The sequence below is a fragment of the Geotrypetes seraphini genome, chromosome 19, assembly GCF_902459505.1.
Source record: "Geotrypetes seraphini chromosome 19, aGeoSer1.1, whole genome shotgun sequence".
NCBI classification, from domain to species: Eukaryota; Metazoa; Chordata; class Amphibia; order Gymnophiona; family Dermophiidae; genus Geotrypetes; species Geotrypetes seraphini.
In genome coordinates this window covers 19,461,467-19,479,972 of record NC_047102.1, presented here as the reverse complement: position 1 = coordinate 19,479,972, position 18,506 = coordinate 19,461,467, and the positions used below count along the sequence as shown (strand labels likewise).

The following is an 18,506-nucleotide window of genomic DNA, read 5'->3' as shown; positions in this document are numbered from 1 at the left end:
TGCGCTGTCCCGACTCTCCGTTCACCCCCCCTGACTTCCGTGCACTGCCCCGACTTTCCGTGCGCTGTCCCGACTCCCCGTTCACCCCCCCTGACTTCCGTGCACTGCCCCGCCTCTCCGTGCGCTGTCCCGACTCTCCGTTCACCCCCCCCGACGTCCGATTCATCCCCCCCCCCCGGCAGGACCATTCGCACCCCCACCCCGAAGGACCGCCGACTCCCCGACAATATCGGGCCAGGAGGGAGCCCAAACCCTCCTGGCCACGGCGACCCCCTAACCCCACCCCGCACTACATTACGGGCAGGAGGGATCCCAGGCCCTCCTGCCCTCGACGCAAACCCCCCTCCCCCCCAACGACCGCCCCCCCCAAGAACCTCCGACCGCCGACCCGCGACCCCCCTGGCGACCCCCACGACCCCCCCACCCCCCACCTTTGGTAGTTGGGCCAGAAGGGAGCCCAAACCCTCCTGGCCACGGCGACCCCCTAACCCCACCCCGCACTACATTACGGGCAGGAGGGATCCCAGGCCCTCCTGCCCTCGACGCAAACCCCCCTCCCCCCCAACGACCGTCCCCCCCCCAAGAACCTCCGACCGCCCCCCCAGCCGACCCGCGACCCCCCTGGCGACCCCCACGACCCCCCCACCCCCCTTCCCCGTACCTTTGGAAGTTGGCCGGACAGACGGGAGCCAAACCCGCCTGTCCGGCAGGCAGCCAACGAAGGAATGAGGCCGGATTGGCCCATCCGTCCTAAAGCTCCGCCTACTGGTGGGGCCTAAGGCGCGTGGGCCAATCAGAATAGGCCCTGGAGCCTTAGGTCCCACCTGGGGGCGCGGCCTGAGGCACATGGTCGGGTTGGGCCCATGTGCCTCAGGCCGCGCCCCCAGGTGGGACCTAAGGCTCCAGGGCCTATTCTGATTGGCCCACGCGCCTTAGGCCCCACCAGTAGGCGGAGCTTTAGGACGGATGGGCCAATCCGGCCTCATTCCTTCGTTGGCTGCCTGCCGGACAGGCGGGTTTGGCTCCCGTCTGTCCGGCCAACTTCCAAAGGTACGGGGAAGGGGGGTGGGGGGGTCGTGGGGGTCGGCCAGGGGGGTCGCGGGTCGGCTGGGGGGGCGGTCGGAGGTTCTTGGGGGGGGGACGGTCGTTGGGGGGGAGGGGGGTTTGCGTCGAGGGCAGGAGGGCCTGGGATCCCTCCTGCCCGTAATGTAGTGCGGGGTGGGGTTAGGGGGTCGCCGTGGCCAGGAGGGTTTGGGCTCCCTTCTGGCCCGATATTGTCGGGAAGTCGGCGGTCCTTCGGGGTGGGGGTGCGAGTGGTCCTGCCGGGGGGGGGGATGTATCGGACGTCGGGGGGCCGGCCGGGCAAGAGGGCTTGGGCTCCCTCTTGCTCCGATCGTGGATGCGGGTGCGGGTGGGAGCGCGTGCGAGTGGTCGTTCGGGGTGGGGGTGCGAGTGGTCCTGCTGGGGGGGTGAATCGGGCGTCGGGCGGGGTGGGAGCTATGTTTGAAAACTTTCGTATACCGCGCTCACGCATATAACGCGCGAGGGGTATGCGCGGTAGGTAAAAACGCGTATAACGCGCGCGTTATATGCGTGAAAATACGGTATCCTAATCTTATTCAGGAAACAGGGCCTCAGATTCGGAGCATACGCGTAGTCCTATCATGGACTCGACTGTCAGCTCCATACTCCAGTCATAGGCCAATGACCTAAATTAAATTTAGGTCGTTGGCCTATGACTGGAGTATGGAGCTATAAGAATACGCTGACAGTCGAGTCCATGATAGGACTACGCGTATGCTCCGAATCTGAGGCCCTGTTTCCTGAATAAGATTAGGATACTTACACAGTGTATTTGTCATATTAAGTGGTAACTATTTTTTACATGAGTATGCGCAAGTATTGCCATTAGTGTGCGGTTATCATTGCAAATTAGTATGCGAGCCCTTACCAAGGTCTATTTTGGAAGCAGTAAGGGCCAGATTTTATAAGCGGCATCTATTACATTTCAATCAAGTTAGACGCCATTTGTAGAATTGTGCCTAGCGGCATCTAAATCATCTTGGGTGCTGGTAGGTGTCATAACGTTAAGCCAGGGTTTTCTTGGCCTGATATACTAGTGCCTAGGATAAATGCCTACCGCCATGTAACTCAATTCATACCCAAACCACACCTATTTTTCATGTAGGTGCCTCAGCGAAGATGCCTATCGCAAGGTGGTAGGCACCTACCGGCTAATTCATTTATTTAAATTGGCTTTTAATGGTGCTTTCAATTATCAACACCAATTAAGCTGATTATTAAAATTTAAAGTTAGGCCTAGATCGGTAGGTGCCTTTTATAGAATCAGGGCCTAAAGGCTCATGCGCTAATCTTGCGCTAATCAGTTAGCACGCTACAATGTAGCGCACTGATTAGCGCAGAAATGCCTACTCCTGCCTCCATTTTTTTTAGCATGCAGCTTGCACACACAGATCGATCATAACGGCAGGATTTTTTTCAGCTGCGGTAAGCACGTGGTAGTGCTTACTGCAGCTTAGTAAGAGGAGCCCTTAGTCTTTTCCCATGGATCCGATGGATGGGATGAACTGGAGGAAAGCCTTAGCGATATGACCTTGATATGACATTTCAGCATTCTTCATTTAATTGTTAAAATAGAGAGCTCTAGACATGAGAATAAAGTGCTGCAATAAAAAGAATCTTCCACATCTAAGTAAAAGCACTGTGGTAGCAGTAAATTAAAGATGTCCAACAAGTGCTGCCACTATGCACTAGCCACAAATTATAATTAAGGCAATGGTCTAGTTGTTCATGATACTGCAGCCATCCTGTCATTATAGGAAGTAAAGAACAGAAGATGATCATACGGGTGGGGTGGGGCTGTCTCACTAACACCAACTTATAACACATTTCTGTACCAAGCTCAGATATGCTTCCAGTGCTATAGAGCAGGATGGAGATTTCAATGTTATTAATAATAATAATTTATTTCTTATATACCGCTATACCGTGAAGTTCGAAGTGGTTTACAATAAAGATACATTTGACAGTACATGGGATAGAAACGGTTTACAATAAAGATACGTTTAGTCAGTACATGGGATGCAAGTGGGTTACAGTAAAGATTCATTACATTAAAAAGGTCTCACAACCTGCAGTTACTATTCAGGTTCAAAGCAGCTAGCAATAAAAGCAACTAGATAGTAACTAGGAATTACAACAAAATAAAAATTATTATAAAATCGGCATAATGAAAGTTAAAAAAAAAAAATTTGCTGGCTAAAAACAATATCACATTACCCTAAGATCATTACAGGCCTCATACATAGGGCTCCTTTTACAAAGGGGCGCTAAGTGTTTTAGCGCACGCTAGCCACACGCTAAATGCATGTTAGTCTATGGACGTGCCAACGGTTAGCGCATGCGTGTTTTTAGCACGCGCCAAAACGCAGAGCGCACCTTAGTAAAACAGGGGGATAGTTTCTAAACAAAAAAAGTTTTCGCTACTTGTCTATGCTATGCTTGTTTATACAATACAATGTCTCTCGCACTATGGGCCTCTTCGATCAAACTGCACCAGCAGTTTTTAGCGCAGAGAGCCGCGCTGCTCCCGACGCTCACAGGAACTCTATCAGCGTCCGGAGCCGCACAGGCCATTCAGCGTGGCTCACCGCGCTACAAACTGCTCGCAGTTTGACAGAAGAGGCCCTATGTTTTGCCATGCTTTGTTATGTATGTAAACTTATAACCCGTTCTGAGCTCTCCTAGGAGGACAGGATCTAAAACCAAATCAATAAATAAAGCAAAGATAATCGGTAGTTCCCCTAATAGATAAAGGAAGAGCACTCCAGATTAGTGCTGTTTGGTAGGATAATGAATTGCCTAATAACTTGTGAGATTTTACCGGGGTTTGACCTGAATGAAATATGCATGAGATAGCAATAGCTTGGTGAAGTATTGATGGAGTGCATTCCTTAGCTTAAACTCTATACTTTTATAATAAAAGGGCTCTAGACAAAGCAGGTACAACCAAGTTTTTAAAAATTTGTAAAATCATGCAAAGAATATTATAAATAGAAAAGTATTGTACAACACAACACTCAATCGACTTTGGGTCATGCAAGCTTTAGACATCGAACTGTTAGTTTTTCAGAATATTTGTACTTTTAGAAATAATAATAAAATATCAGACATAATGGAAAAGAGTACAAAAACAATACAGTGCTCCCCTGCGAATTCGCGGTCCCCAGTCATTCGCGATATTTTCTGACCGCAAATGACCGGACAGGGGAGGCAGGAGAGGGCAGCCGGCGAGTGAAGGAAATCACTCGCTGTATGCTCCAACTGCCTCTTCCTGTATTAAAGTCGGGCCTTACCAATCGGGAGCTGCTTCCCCTGCCTCTCAGCTGTTCGGGCTTCCCCTGACGGCTCTGCGCATGTGTGAAAGTCGCTTTTTCAGTAACTGGTGGGGTAGGATTACGGCTGACCACGAAACTAATTTGCATGGAAAGTCGATCATACATCAGTCACCATTTAAAAATCGCTCAATGAATCGGCCAACAGCGACCCACTTGGCTACAGAGACAGTTTTTTTTAGTGCATCTAGCCCCCAGTCTGCCCAGCCTATTTCAGGCACTCTGCTAAGGATATGACACCAGCTGCCAACCACAGAAGCCTGGATTACCTCCAGTCCCATTCAGAAGAGATTTAACTTTGGATCTTTTTTCTCCACCACAGAGCTGCTGTATTCCAAGTAACAGAATTGGCAGGGTTTAAGCTTGGATAAAGACAGAGACTATGTAATGCCCTGTGGTACACAGTTCTAATGAATGTTCTCTTAGGCTTCTGTGACTGGTATCATGATTGTTGCAGTTGTCCAGGTCTCATTGTGTCTGAGTAGGTAGAACAGACATTTCAGCCATCATGTTGTGGCTTTCTTTAGGCTGTGCTGTGAGGTCTGCAACTTGTCTTTATATATATATAGTGGGTCCTCAAACCTGACTGGTTGATGCTTGAGGTGAATGAGGCAGGAAAGTTTGTTGATTACAAATTTAAATTTTGGTGGGAAAGTTCACTGTGGCTAATAGATTTTCCTGCCTCAGTCACAATCAATCAGGTTTGAGGACCCACTATATATAAACTGCAGACCTCACAGCATACCTGAAGAAAGCCACAGAATGATGGCTGAAATGTCAGTTCTACTTACCCAGATGCAGTGAGACCCGGACAACCTCAACAATCAGTTCTAATGAATAGCTACAAAGGCACTCGCACACCTTTCACAAACTGCTGTGTGCTGAGAAAATGAGCAAGAATATAATTTAGACTATTGCAACGCCATCCAATCTACTGGATCTTGAGACTACCTGAAAACTAAGGCTGTGCACCTACCAGCAATCTCCTGCAGTAGCCAAACCGTCTGCTGCCATCTTCCCCAGTCAACATGAATGAGAAGGTTTCACTGAAATAAAGATGGTCAAAGACATAACCGCTATAGAAAGTACAACATAATACTACAACACATTTGCAAAGCAAAACTCAAGTTTTATATTGCATAGGGTCTGCATTCAAAGTGATTTAACTAGCCAGAAACAGCTCCTGGTCAGCAATTGTCCAGTTCAGTGCTGATATTCGGCACTTATCCAGCCAGGTAATCTGCATAAACAGTACCACATAAAAGTCAGTCCTATCTTTATGTGGTGCCCTATAGCAGGTTTAATGGTAAATACTGCACTTAATGGGTTATACTTTAGCCAGCTCCAGAAACCCGGAAATTCAATGCCAAAACCCAGACATGGCCTGGTATTGAATTTCCAGGCGTAACAGCTGCGTATCAAGCCTGATCTATCTAGTTCATGTCAATTTCATTGGTATCTCTAAGATGGGTTACATTCATGTATGGTAGGCAATTCCTAGTCCCCAGAGGGCTTACAATCTAAGGGGCCCTTTTACGAAAGTTTAGCATTTGCTAAGGAACATATGGTCCATTGGTATAAAATAGGATGTGAAATATTTAGCGCATGCTAATGTCTCTTTCTTAAAATGTATTGCCCAAGAAAAACTAAGATAACATAATCTGATCATGCTACTGGTTGGAAATGATTTGTAGTATTAATATTCATATTTACAGGAACAAAGACTACATTACATTAGAGATTTCTATTCCGCCATTACCTTGCGGTTCAAGGCGAATTACAAAAGAGATAAAAAACGGAGGGTTACAATGGAAGAACATTTGTCCTTTCTAGAGAGGTACAGAGTAGGTTATGTAGTTTCTGTGTGGCGGGAAGAGGGAGGGGGAGAAGGACAGTAAGTTTGAAGTTAGGGCTGTTTCAGGAATTTCTTGAAGAATGTAGTTTTTATTTCTTTTCTGAAGTTATGGCTGTTTCAGGACTAAAATTTTACTTGAGTTACCACCTCAAAGCTGATGTTTCAGTAAGTACATTATGATTAGTATATTGAATAACTATAGTGCACTTATCAGTATCAACTCCTTTTAATGATGAGAGTATTCAATATTAGTATATTGAATAGGCATCCGTGATTCCATAGCTAAATCCATACTAGAAGAAAAGCATCCCCCAAAAATATAGCACCTGGGACAACACCCCATTTGCTCTGCTCTAGCTTCAGCTCCATCAGCAGAGAACATTAAAACTGTAAATCAGAGCTCTCCAAACTGTGTGTTGGAACCTCAAATGAGCTCATGGCCTAGGTGTCTTCTACAACTTTATCCGGCACTTCCTGGAGGGTCACAACACTTTATTTGGCCACGCTTATAGGGTCATCACAGCCACAAAAAGATTGATAAGCATTGCTGTAAAAATTAAAACTCAGACCAGCTAAATGACAGCTTCCGGAGCTGTCTGCAGTCTTCTCTGGTCTCTTAGGTCTTAGGAAAATAAGGCTACCAAAGTAAGGACCATCATCCTTGCTTTTGAGTTAGTTCTGATGTTGGCTACTACATCATCTGCTCAATCACTATTGAAAGAACGCCTGGCTGCTTAAAATCACTTGAGATATGAACACCATTGTTATTATACTTCTTGAAAAGGGAAATGTGCATGAAGGCTGACCTGTTGTAATCTGACACTGGCATCCAGTCTTTGGCATCAGGAAAGCAGAACTGTGGAATAGCTTTGAGACGCTCTTCTGCCTCACGTACCTGCTTAGTTGGTCTTTCCAGCTGTGATTGGGAAATTCAGATTATTTTTATAGCAGAAATTATTACAGTAATTATAACTCATTTTTTCTCTCCTTTCTTTACCTCTCACTTATACATCTTTGAACAAATAGGTTACATTCATCAAGTCAAAAGCAATGGTGTTTTCCTAACAGCAATGAAAACTAATGCAACAACTATGGGTTTTCCAGAAAAGGAAATTTAAAAAAAATAGTGTTTGTTTCTACATGGTTCTAAAATTCTGTTCCTTACAACTGCTAGATAATCTAATAATAATAATAATAATAACAGTTTATCCGCAGGATTGTGAAGTTCTATGCGGTTTACAATTTTTAGAAATGTTACAGATTAAATGGAATAAACAAAGTACAGACTTAATTATTGATAGTTCAAGCGATCATTTGTTGAGGATTGAGGTTGTATAGGTTGGTTTCTTAAGTATTTCAGGAACAGATGAGTTTTTAGGCGTTTCCTGAATTTCACATAGGTAGTGGGCACAAGCAATTGTTCGAGGTCTTTACCCCATAATGCTGCTTGATGTGTGAGAAGATGTTGGTAATGACTTTTAAATTTACAACCTCTGACCGGTGGAGAGACAAAGTTCAGATGTGAGCTTCGTTTGTGTCTGTTGGTTGTGAAGGAGAAAAGGTCTGTTATGTATTTAGGGGCTAGGCCGTAGAGTACTTTGAAGCAGAAACAACCAAACTTGAATTTCACACATGCCTCCAGCGGCAGCCAGTGTAAAAGACGATAGGAAGGTGTCACGTGATCGAACTTTTTCAGTCCACAGAGTAGTCTGATCGCTGCATTTTGAATTAGTTGCAATCATCGCGTATACTTCTGGGGGAGTGCCAAGTAGGCGATGTTACAATAATCTAGTTGACTCAGTATAAGGGATTGTACCAGAATACGGAATGATGAGCCATCGAAGTAAGCTCTGATGGACCGAAGCTAATAAATCTAGTAACATAAATAAATCACCTCACCTTGGGGAACTGGTACGTCACTTCTGGGATGTACGTGTTTTTGGAAGGCTTCTTCTTCATCGACACCACCACAAAGTACTCAAACAGCTCTCGCTCCTGCCATTCGATCAGTTCCAGCTCCAACGTGCGATAACTAGGAGCCTTCTTCAGCATGGTCTGAATGTGCACCAACCGCTGGCGCCGAGTGTGTGCTGTGACAAGATGAAAGAGGTCAGAGAATACTACGTCCGCGCTTATTTTTACCTGGCTTTGCTAACCTTAACGAGTTTTCCTAGACAAATACAGTGCAGCAAGCTACCCTCATAGGAGAGGCCATAAATAATCACGAACTCCTCAGCACTGTGGGAATGCAGCCTGCGAGTTTTCCAAAACACTAAAATCTCCTAGTTTTCTTACTGATTTGACCCAGCAGAAAATCACTACTAAGAATAACGCCCTTTTACCAAAGCTTAGCACGTGCTAACAAAATTAGAGCATACTAAGGGCCGGATTCTCCAAAAAGCCGCTGAAAGTTAGGCTTCGGCAGGCGCCTAGATCACAACTAACTTAAGTGTTTTAATTGGTTTTAAGTGGTGTGATAATTGATCGTGCCATTAAAAACCAATTAAAAATGGATTAAAAAAAATTAGGCACTCTCTGGGACCAGCGCCTGAGTCCATGGCACCTAGCAGCACCTAGTAACGTCAAAGCATGTTTAAGGGTGGCACTGGACTAAAGTGTCATTAAGTGCAATTCTACAAGGATTTAGGTGCTGGAAATGCAGGCCTATAAAACCCTGGCCTATGTTTCCAGCTCCTAGAGTCCTTGTAGTCGCAATTCTGTAAGCGGCACTTATCTGCGATTAATATGTAACAGGTGGCACTTTTCTAGGTGCCTGCCGCATCAGCTACCGCTTACTGAATCAGCCCCTAAATGCTAAGAAGCCCATCACTATAAAATGGGCTTCTTAGTATGTAGCATGGCACTAAGCTGTAGTAAAAGGGCCACTTAGACTGCAAAGCCCACTTACGTGCCCAACTGTAACTCACCTTACGCTTGGATCTGGATAAAGGAGAGCAATTAAATCTAAAATCCAAATTTTAAATATATCACCACTCACTTGACAAAGGAAACAAAAGCTGATTACTCTTGTTCTAAAATCTGGCAATGGCATTGAGAATGAGTAGTTGTGCATTAAAGTTAGAATATCAGATAGAAAACAAGACATTGTTTTTCTCCCACGTTAGGAAGAATTTCACAAGGAAGACCAGGGTCAATCCCTCACCTTTAAACCTGTCATCTGAATCACTCTCACTTTCGCTGTTCTCGTCTGCAAAAAAACAGAAGAGGTGAATCTAAATCTCTTTCATGCCCAACACAGCAGATTAGATAAAAATGACTGTGTAGCACGCAACAACTGTTCGATAAAGTAGCAGCTAAGTCGGTGCTTCCCAATGTTTGTGGCTGGGACCCCATAAGTGTGGCCAAATAAAATTGTGTGGCCCCCTAGAGGTGCAGAATAATGATGCATCTATGGAGAGCTTTCCTTGGTCGTGACTCTAAAGGCAGATTTTGGAAGCCCATTTGGGGTCCCAACCTACAGTTTGGGAAGCCTCGAGTGCTTTAGAATTTAATTGCAATGAGACATGAATGTGTGTGTGGGGGGGGAGGGAGGGCATGGGTGGTCTTACACTTATACATGAACATTACAGAATACTGCAAGTTGCATGTGTAAGTGCCAACATTTTGATGTGTGTATTGTCACCTGTATGAGACAAGGGGTAAGTGGGCACGCCTAGATTTAGGCACATAATTGCCAGCTTACGCTAGTATTCAATAATAGCTTTGATGTGCAAATTTGCCAATATAGAATACTAGCTTAGAACTCATATTTTTGGCACCTATTACTGCTATTTATAGAACTACCCCCTTAGTGATTATAAGGAAAAAACATGGCAAATAAGCCTCTTAGTCATGATTTCCCATTGGAAAACTACACAGCTGAGAATTCCATAAGATATAAACAACAAAACAAGGAAAATAAGAACGTTTCAGTGGTATTCATATATGGTTACCTTAGCCCTACAGTTCTAGCAAACCTGAATTTTAGAGGCCAGTGCCAATTGGTTAATGAAAAAACTAAGCACTTGTTACCTGCCTTGAATTGACTGTACTGTAGTATAAAGTCTGGTTACTGCGGGTTTTGAATTGGAAATAGTTTGGGTTAGAACATGAATGCCCTGGCCCCGTGGAGTAACTTGAGAACACAAGAAAACACCAATGCCTCGGAAGAATGGCCTCAAGACACTGTCAAGAATTACATTCCCAATAAAACAAATTGGTTGGAGAGAGGTTGCTAGAAACAAAAAAACAAAAAATAAAATCCCAGCAACTTGAAGACTGTCCAGTTTCTTCTAACAGCATTTCAGTCTTGAAGTCCAATTCTAAGTCGGCTTGCTTTTGGAATTTATAGAGCATTGGTTTGCTATTGCCAAGATCAACGATAACATATTAGTGTCTGTTGTAACCTGAAGAAAGTCTCTAAACATGCAACTGCCCCGCATTTGTATCTGGTCTTCAGGAATCTCCAAGTACAACCTGCCGGAGCCTGACCTGAGGCTTCTGTAAACCTTATTGCTAATATGTTTTACAAATAGGAACAGGCTTTCCTAGTAATGTTTTTATCTATAACATGTCTCAAAGTATTAGTGCAAATTTAAGACTATGACATAGGAGTTCAATAATATAAAAAAATGTCGCATCCAGATTTTTTGTCTCCCTTCCAGATCACAAACTGTACTGGGATTGTGGAACTAAGAACCTTCTTTCCCAAATATCCAGTGAGCTTTACCCTATTTCAACAGCCCCCCCCCCATTCCACTATCCATATTGTTATTGCTAAATCTGGTCACTTCAGCAACTCCCTCCTTCTTTAACATTCTCAACCCTGGCAGAACCCCAAACCTTAATGGTTCTAATATAGCATTACAGCATCACTGTTCTTCAGGTCTTTTCTTTACTACAACTTCAGAACACACTATGAAGAAGCATATTTTAGACGAAAATAAAAATTTGCATCATTGAGGTCATGCTGCTCTCATCTTTTACAGATGTTTCTATTTAAATTATGTTTATTCTATTTATATATACCTTAAAATGCTTGAAATCTAAATGTCCAATGGAGATGCAAACAACAGTTTACTACAAGCAATAACCTGATCATCCATTATATCATAAGCAAGTTCAGAATGAGGACTCAGAAGCAAATGACCAATCCCCCCATTTACTTTGCGACCACCCCTTACCCACCCAGTGATCCCTCTAAAGGAGAGACCACCACCCCCCTAACTCCCCCCCCCGTACCTTGTAAACAGAAGATCTGGCCGGAGGGAGGCATACACCCTACTGGAAAATGGCGGGCCTTCCCTTTCTCAGTGCATTCTGGGATGCCCAGGTGAGGAGCCTAAGCCTCTGATTGGCTCAGATGCCTAAGGCCCCCTCCTGTAGTTGGGTCCTTAGGCAACTGGGCCAACCGGACTCTTAGGCCTCCTTCCCAGTGCATTCTGGGATGCACTGGGAGTAGGCTAAGACTTCGACTAGCCAGATACCTAAAGCCCCTCCCATGGGAGGGGCCTTAGGTATCTGGCCAATCGGAGTCTTTGGGGGGGAGCAGCTGGAGGAATTGGGCACTTCTTCTGCCCGGGGATGCTTTGCGGGGGGTGGCAGGAGGGAGTGGGCATCTCTCCTGCTGCTCGACTTTGCGGAGGGGCGAGTTCCCTGCTGCAGTGAGATTTCTTTGCTGCAATCAGCATAGCGGCCACTTCTATTTGAAATGTAGACCAGCTTTTTGTTGGCCTACATTTCAGGCACCTAGGGAGCCCAAGACTACTTCTGGGTGAAACCACACCCATGCCTAGCCGTGGGCGAGCTTAAGCATCTCTATGCATCTCCCTCAACTGTGACAGATGTATACAGTGTAGGCGGCCTGCCTTGGATTTTTTTTTTTTTTTTTTTTAAACGTGCATCCTGATTGGCTGGTTAGACAGCGGTATGATGCCTGCCGCTGCCTACAATCGGGATGATGTTTATAGAATATGCCCCTTTGGGCTCGCTAGCTGCAGGCCTGGGGAACCAGAACTGATCCAAATGCTACTTTAATAGTGGTACTAGTTAGCTGACCATATAATTAATTAGAGAAACTGCATATTCATCTCCCATTTACAGAAATTTGTAGTAATAACCCACATAGGTAGCTGAAGACATAGGAGTATGAAAATCGACCTTTCAGTAAGGTAGAAAAGGCTTTCATCCATTTATCAGTCAAAAAATTATCAGAAACATGCAAATAATTCATAACTATGGGATAAAGTTCTGCAGTGTACCTCGTAGAGATGCAGTCTCAATATTTGAAATGGACAGCTTCTTTAATCTTTTCTTCCCTCTTTTGGCACTGTAGATAGAATTAATCCTTTGTACAAGCTGTTGAACAGAAACAGGGAAGGGACGGTTAACATGCCTAAGGACAGCAGAAAAGGACGTCAGCAGATAAGCAGATGAGCGTATGCTTTAAGATGAAACTGAGCTGAAGAGTATCTGAAGCCATTATGCCTTACCATCACTTCACAGAATCTTACACCAGCTGCTATACAACATTTACAGTAATTATGGCTGCCATTAGGGAAGTGTGTATTTCAGTAGTGAATAAACTGGTTTGTTTTCAGTAAATAAGAGATGACATGTTAAGCTTTCTAACTAATGAAACGCTGGTTCTGGAAAAGCAATTATTGTGACAGAAAGGAAAGTCTATTTTCAACATCTCAAACTCATCTTTTAAGATGATGAACAAGTAGGACACTGACAAACATTGGAGAACCTTTTGCTTTAGAACTATCATAATCAACGTCAAGAGAAGTGTTAAAATATGGGTTGGCCAATTTGGTATGATTTCCGAGACAAAGAAATGAAGATCTTTCCATGGCTCTACTCTAAGTTCAAATAGTCTTTTAGGGTGCCATTTGGGATTCTTTAGGCTGCATAGCTTCTTTCTGTTCCTTCAAGCTTTGAACTCAATTAGAACTTATCGAAATCAGGCCTATAGTACTACAGATACATTTATGGCTCTTCCTTATATTCCAATACAATAATCATCCTCCAGCTAAGAGGAAAGCAACACAGCTGCCTTTAGACCAGTGATCTCAAACTCAACCCCTTTGCAGGGCCACATTTTGAATTTGTAGGTATGTGGAGGGCCTCAGAAAAAAATAGTAAATGTCTTATTAAAGAAATGACAATTTTGCATGAGGTAAATCTTTCCTTTTGGCTAAGTCTTAATAATAATATTGTCATTTATAGCTAAACAGACATATGATCAAGAAACTGTTTCATTTCACTTTTGTGATTATGATAAAACATACCGAAAGCCTCAAAACAGTATCTGGCGGGCCGCAAGTTTGAGACCACTGCTTTACACCATGATTTCTCAAAATTGCCCCGATGACCTTATAGCCAACTGGATTTTCAGAAATTGCCCTTCCCTTTGTGGATAAAAGTATACAACTGTACTTATTGTGAAAACAGATGTATACTTGGCCTAATGGTTAATGCAGTGGTCTGAGAATTAGGGGGAACCAGGTTTGATTCTCTCTATAGCTCCTTGTAACCCTGGGCAAGTCACTTAACCCTCCATTTGCACCAGGTACAAAACACCTAAATTGTGAACCACTAGGCACAGAGAAAGTACCTGTATTTATTTAAATAATAACTTTACAAAATAAAAATGGTAATAAGCAGAAGTAAAGACAACATATACAGTTTTCTGAAGAAATCTTACGATATACCACAACATGGAGGCTAGCTACTTCACATATGATCCAAGTGCTAAACATAATGTACGTGCAATCACTATTCAAAAAGGGGAAAAAACCAATATACCTGATATCATCTAATTGCAACAAAAAAGCCTCCATATTGGAAGGTTCAAGGAACTTCATGCTGAGTCACTGGAATCGATTGCCCCCACAAATTAGATTCCTTGAAGGACTCCTCAACATTAGGAAAGCAATAAAAACATACCTCTTCACCTAACTCCTCTGCCCCCGACTGATAGATTACAAAGAAATATTGATATAAGATATTGGTACAAGATCCTCGATATGTGTCGCATTAGGATAAAAACGTGTATTGAAAAATCTTAACTATGACTAATTTAACCTGTTTATGTTGTATATTGTGTATGTTGACCTGTAACCCTTCCTGGGCTCTTTGGGGAGTTCAGGATAGAAAATGAATTAAGTATAAATAAATAAAATTGGTACCTTGATAGGAACTACAACATCTGCATGGAAAACATATTTAAAAAGAAGCACCTACTGCTAAAACCCTGATTCATTTGGAGGAAATGCCTTCTTCTTTGCTGAGTCAACTTAGAGACTTCGGGAGAATTCATTATCTTGTGAAAGTACCTGTATTTAATATGTAAACTGTTTTTGTAAAACACCAATGAATCGAGATTGTGGGGTGACAGACTTAGGAGTAATGTCAGAACATTCTTTTTCATGGAGAGGGTGGTTTTTGCCTGGCATGCCCTCCCAAGGTGGAGATGAACACAGCGACGGAATTCAAAAATATGTAGGATGAACCCAGATGATTTCTATTTAGAAAATGAATGGTAGAAAACAACAAAACTTCATCACTGCGTGTGTATTTGATGTGTCAAGTACTGCTTAGATCAGTGGTCTCAAACTCAAACCCTTTGCAGGGCCACATTTTGGATTTGTAGGTACTTGGAGGGCCTCAGAAAAAAATAGTTAATGTCTTATTAAAGAAATGACAATTTTGCATGAGGTAAAACTCTTTATAGTTTATAAATCTTTCCTTTTGGCTAAGTCTTAATAATAATATTGTCATTTATAGCTAAAGAGACATATGATCAAGACACTGTTTCATTTTACTTTTGTAAACTAAACTAAACTAAACCTTGGGTTTATATACCGCACCATCTCCACGAATGCGGAGCTCGGCACGGTTTACAGGAAGAAAGATGAGAGAGGAACTACAGTGGAGAGATTAAAGAGTTAGGTGTAAAGGGGGAAGGTGAGAGGCCTAAGAGGGGGGAAGTGTTACAGTTTTGAGAATAGCCAGGTTTTTAGGTGTTTGCGGAAGAGTTGGAGGGAGCTTGAGGTTCGGAGAGGGAAGGTGAGGTTATTCCAGATCTCAGTGATTCTAAAGGGGAGGGATGACCCAAGTTTGCCTACATGGGAAATACCTTTTATGGAAGGGAAGGATAGTTTAAAAATTTGGGAGGATCTGGAGGAAGTAGGGGTTGGGGAGTTCCAGGATAGAGGGATAACGGCAGGAAGGATGCCATGTAGGATCTTGTAGGCCAGACACGCACATTTGAAGTGGATCCTGGGGATTACTGGGAGCCAATGGAGCTTAGACAGGAGTGGTGAGACGTGATCAAATTTGCTTTTCGCAAAAACAAGCTTAGCTGCGGCGTTCTGAATCCGCTGAAGTCTGTGGAGGCTTTTCTTGGTTAGGCTGAGGTAGGTAGAATTGCAATAATCCAATCTGAAGAGGATGATGGATTGTACTAGGACTGCAAAGTGTTTTTGGTGAAAATAGGGTCTGACTTTCCTTAGCATGTGAAGGCTGAAGAAGCATTTCTTCACCAGGGATTGGAGATGTTCGTTGAAGGATAGAGAAGAGTCTAAGGTGACACCCAGAACTTTGCTTGAGAACTCGAGCTGTAATGTAAACATACCGAGGGCCTCAAAATAGTACTTGGCGGGCCACATGTGGCCCCCGGGCCGCGAGTTTGAGACCACTGGCTTAGATGGCAACTCCAGGGGTAAAGAACTTGTACAGTTTGTGTCCCGTATATAGCAATCTGGTTTAGGATGGGTTGGAGAGGGCTTTGATGGCAGCCCAAGTAGTTGGAACCTAAGGACAATGCCTGGCAGACTTCTATGGTCTATGCCAAAGACAATCATGAATTGATAACGAGTAAGACTGTTCAGGTCTTTAGCTGCCATAATTTACTGTTTCTATTAAGAATAATTATAATAATGTGGCTGAAACCCATTTTTTTAATGATATTACAAATCACTATAAACCCGATATAACATGGATTTACTTATTACACAAATTTTCTAGATTCCAAATTCATCCCACAGGAACTTGTGTATTCCCACTAGCATAATATGATAGAACCCTTTGTGAAAGATGTCTCAAAAGTGAGGTCACAATATTTATTAAACGTAAATGCTGTATACGAGATCCAGTTTTTTCAATCCAATTTTTCATTGAGGTGAAGACAGGTTTATAACTATTTCAAACGACTGAAACAAAAACCAGTCTAGGGGCCAAAATGACAAAGGGAAAAGGTATTTATACACAGAGAATGCTATCCCCAATCTCCTTGTGTCACTGGCACCCTCTGCCTCATTGTCAATCAAGACAACTAAGGGACTTGCACCAACAGAATAACCAAGCATTTAATTTTAGGTGGACCTGAGCCCAAATTGGGTGGGCACAAAATTCTCCCTCTGCCCCTGAGCTGGTGGGATTCCCAAGCCCTTCCAGATGAATACCTCTTTCAGCGACCAGATCATCTTCTAAATTTGGTAATCTGCAACAGTGTTGCTGGTCCACAGTCACCCCCACCCCTTCCCCCAACAACATGTGCTCAGTTTTTTTTTTTTTGTTTTTTTGCAAGCATGAAAATGGAGCATGATTAGGAGATGGCAATGGTGGTAGGTGACACAACAAAAGTACAAAAACCAAACAAAGACAGTCACCAAACTGTTCCACAGGAAAAAAGGAGAAACCAAGCAAGAACAAAACTGTGGAACTGATGGTCTTGATGAAAAAGTTTGATAAAAGTCTTCAGAAATAAAAGTGATGTAAGTGAATAACGAATCCATACAACACACAGTAAAAAATTGTGGTATGGACCCGGCATGCACCATGTTTCGGTAATGAGCAACCGTCTTCTGAGGTCCGATCAGATTATACCACAATGATAAAATATGCTGATGAGTATCCGGAGAACTGTGAGTTAAGAATCCAAGTGCTGATGGCATGAAGTGCACAAAGCAGCAAAATGTTTCTGCTGACTACTGAGCTTGGAAGATGGTCTGGGCATCAGAGGATGAAGTCTTCAGCTGGCGGGGCTTAGAGATCCTGCCAGGTACAGCAAGGGTAAGGAAATTATGGATGGGTCCCTGTTCTCCTAGGCTTGTCCATGGCTATACCACTGATTTGTAATGTATCTGCTTTAAAATCCACAAAGAACTTCCCCCTCCAGATTCCTCCCTGATAAGGCACAAGTAAAAGTATCCACACTGAACAACTCAAGTACGTTTATCCGCTTGTGGGGGAAGGAATTTTCAGTAATACTTTTCCTGCAGTAAAGCAATTATTTAAATGTGGGTAAGGTCTTAGGAATTGCCCTTTAAATCTTTCAAAAACCCAGCATAAATATGTTTTGAGTATGACATACAGAGCAACCAATATACAGATATAGGGCCAGAGAGACTGAATGATGGAACACAAAATCAACTTTTCCAGCTGTTAATTCAGATGGACAAGACCTAATATCTTCACTTAGCACAAATGAAGGACATACTCCGTTTGGACACAGTCAAAATAGTCTGCCATCTTCTCCCTATTTTTTTTTTTTTATACAGCAGGATCTGAAAGTTCATACTAATAAGGGCTGTGACATGATATTAGCAGTTATCCGATTAGCAGGTATATGGTGGTAGTGATTTACCGTAATCAAGTTTCAAGCTATTTACTATCCTGCCCATTGGGAGTCCTTTTAGGTGGCAATCTATAAATCTTTTTAGATGGCAATTTTATAATCTATAAATAAATAGCTATATAAAAAGACAGGGGTTAAACAAAGACAAGATTTTTAGGGGGAGGTGGGAGGAACCACAATAAAAAAATTAAAAAGTAGGGGGATAACACAATAGGGGGTGCTGCTATGTCTGGACTTGGTTCAATCTCGTTACCGGTAAGTCTAACACGATTAAGGGCTCCTTTTATCAAGCCACGCTAGCTAACCCCTGCGCTGGCCAAAAACTACTGCCTGCTCAAGAGGAGGCAGTAGCGGCTAACGCGGCTTAGGAAAAGGAGCCCTAAGTTTCTGGCGAAGAATGTTCTGTTCAGGAGTATGCATCATGCAAGAGAAAAGTGTTTAGGTCCGATTTCAAGGATTCTAAGGAAGTACACGGTAGAGACGTCGACGAACTGGAAGCGAGTTCCAGAGTGTGGGTCCATTTATGGAAAAGATGGATTGACAAACGTGCTTATGAACAAGTTCTGTCTGTGTGGGAATCACTAAATGGTTA

At 43.3% G+C, this 18,506-nt stretch overlaps 1 protein-coding gene across 4 annotated transcripts in view; it reads right to left on the bottom strand.

Moving 5' to 3' along the window:
• Positions 1–18,506, bottom strand: part of DENND2B (DENN domain containing 2B) — a 363,764-nt gene that overhangs the window by 79,083 nt on the left and 266,175 nt on the right. For all 4 annotated transcript variants that reach the window (XM_033928054.1, XM_033928053.1, XM_033928056.1 and 1 more), the window contains 5 exons: positions 12,531–12,627; positions 9,434–9,478; positions 8,170–8,360; positions 7,077–7,186; positions 5,392–5,461 (listed from right to left, as the gene is read on the bottom strand). In XM_033928054.1, coding sequence (XP_033783945.1) covers positions 5,392–5,461; positions 7,077–7,186; positions 8,170–8,360; positions 9,434–9,478; positions 12,531–12,627 — 513 coding nt within the window. The remainder of the gene's footprint in view (positions 1–5,391; positions 5,462–7,076; positions 7,187–8,169; positions 8,361–9,433; positions 9,479–12,530; positions 12,628–18,506) is intronic.